The 6,449-nt window shown below is 25.2% G+C and overlaps 1 protein-coding gene across 1 annotated transcript; it reads left to right on the forward strand.

The window, feature by feature from the left end:
* The first annotated feature begins 44 nt into the window (after positions 1 to 44).
* On the forward strand, positions 45 to 5,961 carry LOC112456533 (aminopeptidase N-like). Its single transcript, XM_025019156.1, has 9 exons — positions 45 to 263; positions 1,062 to 1,212; positions 1,628 to 1,709; positions 2,522 to 2,871; positions 3,461 to 3,741; positions 4,280 to 4,476; positions 4,610 to 4,882; positions 4,991 to 5,060; positions 5,719 to 5,961. Exons 1-9 carry the CDS (start codon positions 60 to 62, stop codon positions 5,869 to 5,871), a joined length of 1,761 nt encoding a protein of 586 aa, XP_024874924.1. The 5' UTR covers positions 45 to 59; the 3' UTR covers positions 5,872 to 5,961.
* The last annotated feature ends 488 nt before the right edge of the window (positions 5,962 to 6,449 follow it).

The raw sequence follows: 6,449 nt of genomic DNA on the forward strand, positions 1-6,449 counted from the left end.
ATATACTGTAATATAAATAAATCCTGTGAACGCTTATGAAAGGACTTCAAAATACTAAGATGAATCATGTTGCGATGTTTAGGGAGGATATTCTCTGTGTACTCAGGAACGATTCTGTTGCACGCATTATGGAAGTGGTGCATTTAATAGGATATAATATAGCATATCAATTGTTTAGTACTATAGTCAATCCATCTTGGTGGTCTCACCTGTGGATAAACCAGGGTCTTAGCTTGTTAATCGGAATGGAGGCCATCGATGAGGTTATTTTATAATTTTAGTTTTGGTTAATTAGTTTTATCTGTCGTGCTTATATACGCATCTACGAAAAATACCGGTTAATATTGTAATGATTCAATTCAAACAAATTCTTTTGCGAATTTTTTTTTATTAAGATCAAAATGCTGATTTCTTTTATTTTTTCAAATTTTTATTAAAGCTGAAGTATCAAAAAGAGATTGGTAAAAATACGTTTAAATAACAATAGTATACAGAAAAGAATGTACAAAGATTTTTTTCTCATTAATTTTAATGACTTTAATTTTAATGTACAGTTTTATTGTACACATTATGTTAGATATAGTTTATTATGTTTAACCCTTTGTTGCGCAATCTTTTTTAAAAATATATTTTGCTGAATTTTAGTAGGTGGATGTTTTTGGGATCGTTAATGTGAAATTTAAAAAGTCAAGATAACAGATTCAATATGGCCATTAATTTTTAAAGAATTAACTATGGTTTATATAACTAACATTTTATACTTGAGATGGGTTTTTTATATAATTGAGAGTATATGTTTCAAGAACATAAAGATACCAAATGTATTACACAAACTAATTGGTTTGATTATGGAATGTGTAAAAACACGAAAGAACTGCAGAAAAGACAGGTGTTTCATATGTAGTTAACTGTGCAACAAAGGATTAAGCTAAATAACAAAGCCATAAATAAAATTTTTGAAACTTTTGCTATACCAAGTACCGACTTGTACATGTTAGTGCATATAACGTTAAGCATTTTTTCCGAATATTATGAATTATATCAAATTTTCTTATCTTTAGATTGTCGTACAGCTCAAAATAATGGATTTATTTATAGTTCAAAATCAGTACGAATCTTTCAAATTAAATTCTTACTTTGCTGAAGCTCGAAACCAAGTCGATAGCCCTTCTGAAATTAATTCACTCTTGTATTTGCCTCATCATTTTAAAGGTAAGACTACGAATAATTAAACAATCGTTCATAAATGCTTATATTATTAAAAAATAAAAGAGTATGAATTATGATAAATATTATCTGCAGTTTACCAATATATTAACTTTGTTTTGATAGAATTTTGTTTCTGATTGAAAAGCGTTCAATTCAAACTTGAAATTAATTTTTTTGGCTGATGGCAGAGAACGAAACGTAAGCTTACATCTATCGTAGTCATAGTTACGTGTACGGTTTTCTCTGCCTTGCTTTACGTCTATGCCTACGATAGACGTAATTAAGAGCCTACGTTTCGTTCTCTGTCATCAGTCCTTTCTTATAAAATGAGCTAAGTTCACGAATTTATGGATATGTTATATAATAAACTTATTTTAAATATATATTTAATGTACTACTGGTGCAATACAATTTGTAGCATCCTGTTTACTGCTCATGTTGCAACATTTACTATCGCGTGACGTATTTTGGAAGGGTGTCCAAATATATTTAGACAAGCAGTAAGTAAAAATTGTAACATAATAATTCTGTACAACATAGAATTAAATATAATGAGCATAACTGAAAGTCCCATAAAATGTTTTTTCCTTTTACTTCTTATATTTCGATTTATCTTGCAATATTCTTATTTCGCTATCATACTCTTTTTTTTCTTTTCTTAGCAGACTGATTCTGTTTTTATTATTTCACACACAGTTTTTATTTTCAATTTTTTAAACAGAAACTTTCTCTTTCTTATTGCTGACAGATTCTTTGTATATTCAGACTATTATTATATTATTGCTTATTTCTTTTTTTTTTTTCTACTAAGTTCTTTTCTATTTCCTCTGTTTTTATTTTATCTTTTAATCTTTCTGACTAAACATTTCTTTTATTATATTCTCTGTTTGTCTATCTTCAAGTTTGTCTTTTTGTTTTTTATCTTCTCTTTTTAACTTTTTCTCTTATTATTTTTTTCTTATTACTAATATTTCTAAGCTTATCCATAATGATTTTCTTGTTTTATGTTCCGTTCTTCTCCACCCTAATCTTCTTCCCCAATCTCTAACATCCCTGTTCTGTTTTTTTTTTCTATTTTTTCCTTCTTCTTATTTGATCCCCTTTCTCAGTTTCTCCATTTCTCCGCTTTGTTTTTCAAGTTTTTCCTCCAAGCGTTATATCTGCACTCTCTAATCACTCATTTCTTTTTCTTTCTCTTTCTTTCCGCTTATCAAAGATCTTTGCAGTCTCTTCAAAGACTAAAAATTTTTTTTTCTTTCATTATTATATTTGTGTTTAATTATTTTAATAACTTTAAATTTTATAAACTTAGTGAGTTTAATTCGGCAACTTCCGACAATTTGTGGGACGCTATGCAAATTGCCTTGAGCGAAACGGATATGAAATATAAGCCTGATCTAAAGAAATTAATGAATGATTGGACACAACAAAAGAATTATCCTGTAATAATTGCAACACTACATGCTAATGGATGGGTAAAAGTATCGGTGTATTTCAATGAAACGGATGACAGCTGGATACCTCTGACCTATACTACACAGTCGGTTTCCAATTTTGACAATACGTCAATTAATGGCACGTTGTGGCTAGAATGCAAATTTCAAAGATTTGATACTAACCCTGAAGTGGATAATTGGATAATTGTCAATTTACAACAATCTGGTAAATATTATATCGATAAACAATAATTATCCTTATCCTATGTTATATGTAACAACATTTATTCTATAATGGAGATTTTACTTTGTACATCTTATTAAATTTTTATATTTGCTATTTATATAATATAAAATATTACACATTATATATGTGTGATATTTTAAACAATTTAAACACATGATAATGTTTGTTTATGATAATATCAAATAATGCAAAAAAAACTTCTACTCTCTATTGTCATTGAATTGAAAAAAAAAAATCTTACATGTAATGTAATTATTATTTATTTATTTTTTATAACTAAATTAATGTAAGTTTATATAAAATATCTTGCTTGACTTTATTTTATATATTTCACTTTATTATTAAAAAATAGTCTTATATATTTAATAATCTAATTTGCAGCTTTCTTCTTAATGTATGTGTAATTTCTTACATATGTTCTTTAATTTAAAAAAAAAGTATAAAGATTCGAAAATATTTCTTGATAAACCCAACGAAGAGATATCAATAATTAGCTAAATTTATTTGCCGCAAGTAAACAGTAATATATATGTGCCTTGTTTTAAAATTTATTTATTATATACGACAGGATACTATCGCGTCAATTACAACGACAAGAACTGGTTAGGGATTGCAGCATATCTGAAAACTCCAAATTACATGAAAATGCATGTTCTCAATCGTGCAAAAATCATCGATGATGCATTTTACTTTATGGTAGCAGGCAAACTCAATTCCTCTGTATTCTGGGACCTTACGAGTTATTTATCACAGGAGACAGATTTTATAGCATGGTATCCTATGTTCAAAGTTTTTGAACACATGTCGACTATTCTTCCATTTTCAAACGAAAGAGTTGAAAAAATCAAGGTAAATAATAATATATTTCTTTAATAGAAAAAATTGAAAATATATTAGAATTTGTTACATTTAATATATTGACTTTATATTAATATAATAAAATCAATTTTTGTTGTTACTAAATATATATTATTATAAATTTACAAAAACTTTGCAAGAAGCAAGACATAATTTTGTAAAGGATCATATTACTTTACACACTTATTTTTACTTATTTTATTACTTTATTTTAAGAAAAATCATATTATACTTATAATACATAATTTTTTAGTAATCAATTGTAAAATATGTATCTAATCTATAAGAATTTTACACATAAACCGAGCATAGCAATTTTATACTTAAAAAATTAATTTTACATAAATTAGGTATATTTTTATTTTTATTTATATATATATATATATATATTGTATATATATACACACACATGTATATGTATATCTACATATAATATGCAATTGCATCCTTTTTTTATGTAACTATGTGTTTTCACATTGCATGTATATATCATGCTTTTTTAAATAATTTATTATTTAATAATTTTTAGATGAAAATGTACCCAATGTTGGATGGGGTTCTTAAGAATACAGGATACGACGAAAAATCTAAAAACGATGAAGAAGATTTTACTAAACGTTTAATGCAAGAGGCTGCAAAATGGGCATGTATAATTCGTCATCCTGACTGTATAGGAGCGGCTCAAGATAAGCACTACGAATACCTCAACGACCCTAAAAAAAATAGGTGAATTTTCTTATAATTATAGCCTTTTTATCTCATATTTTTGTTATATTTTGCACAATATTTAATAAGTTTTGTTAGTAAGACTATAAGACACACAGCAAGATAAATTTTTATTTCTTTTTTGTTTTTATAGTCCTTTGCCGTGGTGGAAGGAATGGACATTTTGTTACGGTTTGTTTGATATTGAGCGGTACACACTTACAAATTCACGGACACCTACTAGTTTGTTGGGTTGCTCTGGGGATAATAAAGCTGATTTCGTCATAAAACATTTGCAATTAATAGCTAGTAAACAAGACGATGAATATACTATTGTTACGAGCTTTCATTCCATTGTTGCGAGACAATCCAGGAATGACGAAGTGCTTGACTACATGTTATCGAATTTTGATGAATTAAAACCTCGGTAATGATATGTTTCTTTAGATATATATACATATATATATGTATTTTTTTATATGTACATACGTTTTTTTATATGTATAATAATCTGCAGTTTTATTTTTATTTATAGAAAAAACGACATGGTTGCAGCATTAATTGATATTATTAATCATGTGTATTCTAAAGAACAACTTATGAAGGTAATCTTTGTGAATTTAAATATCATGTTTACACATATTCAAATATTATATTCTTATTAATCTCTTATTATTAAATTTTTTAATCTCTATACACGAAAAAAAATATTTCATGTATAAAAAAATATGTCTGTATATATTTTCTTCTCTTGTATAATCTTTGTATGTACAAGAAAAATAATAAGAGGAACTAAAAAATAATTAATAGGATAATTTCGTATTGTTTTTTTACAAAAACGAAGTTTGAGGAAATGAGAAAAGTTGTCTATATATAATTATATAAATGTAATAATCGTATATAAAATATGATTATACATTTGAATATTGTATAATCTAATCGCAATTTTACTTTTTGTAAAAAATACAATGCAAAAGTTATTTTTCTAGTTATTTTTTAATTATTCTTCTTATTATTTTTTTTATATGACATTATGATTCTTATATATAGAAATTACACAAGAGAAAGAAAACATATGAAAAATATATGGGCATATTTCATACATAATGATATATAAAAAACTTTTTTTCTGAATAGCTACATACATTACATGCATAATATCTTTTATCTGATTTATGTTAAAGATGAAAAATATTGCATTAAACTCTTGTAACATGAAAAAGAATTCTCATTATCGATTTATGCTGAAACAATCTGTTTTAGATAAGGGATTTTGCAAAAAAACATGTGACACATCAGCTACTTTCAATTCATCTAATTTCGAATGTTCTACAAAAAATAAGTCTACGCCAGTCTCAAATAGACGATCAGATGGAGTATATTCAGATTTGGGAATCATTAAGTGATCACCAATAATAATGCGCGTGCACTAATACATATAATATTTATATTATGAATAACTTATTATCTTATTATATTTATATATATTGTGAATAACTTATTATATTATTACATTATGAATAACTTATTATATTATATTATTCGTACTTTTATTTTTAATTACAGATTTTTCTGCTACTAATTACTTCTGTTTATTTTTAGTTTATATTTACTTTTAATATTAATATTTATTAATCTATTAAAAGAATTATTTATGTTCATTAATATTTTGCATATTAATATTTATTATTAATTTTTTATTAATAATAATTTATTAATATACATATGTAAGTATAAATAATAATTTTAATATATTAAATTTATTATTGATATTTTTAATAATGGTACTAATATTAATATTGATATTAATGTTTTTCATTAATGTTTTTAGTATTACCAATTATTAGTTATCTGAAACTTATATTCTTGAATTTATAATAAAGCATATATAGTACTGTTTGACATTATTATCTCGTTCTAAATGCCTTATAACCAAAATATCTAATTTATTATTTCCAACATAGAATTTATCTGTTAGTACAACCGCTAGAACA

The sequence above is a fragment of the Temnothorax curvispinosus genome, unplaced genomic scaffold, assembly GCF_003070985.1.
Source record: "Temnothorax curvispinosus isolate PA1 unplaced genomic scaffold, ASM307098v1 QBEX01006938.1, whole genome shotgun sequence".
Classification (NCBI taxonomy): Eukaryota; Metazoa; Arthropoda; class Insecta; order Hymenoptera; family Formicidae; genus Temnothorax; species Temnothorax curvispinosus.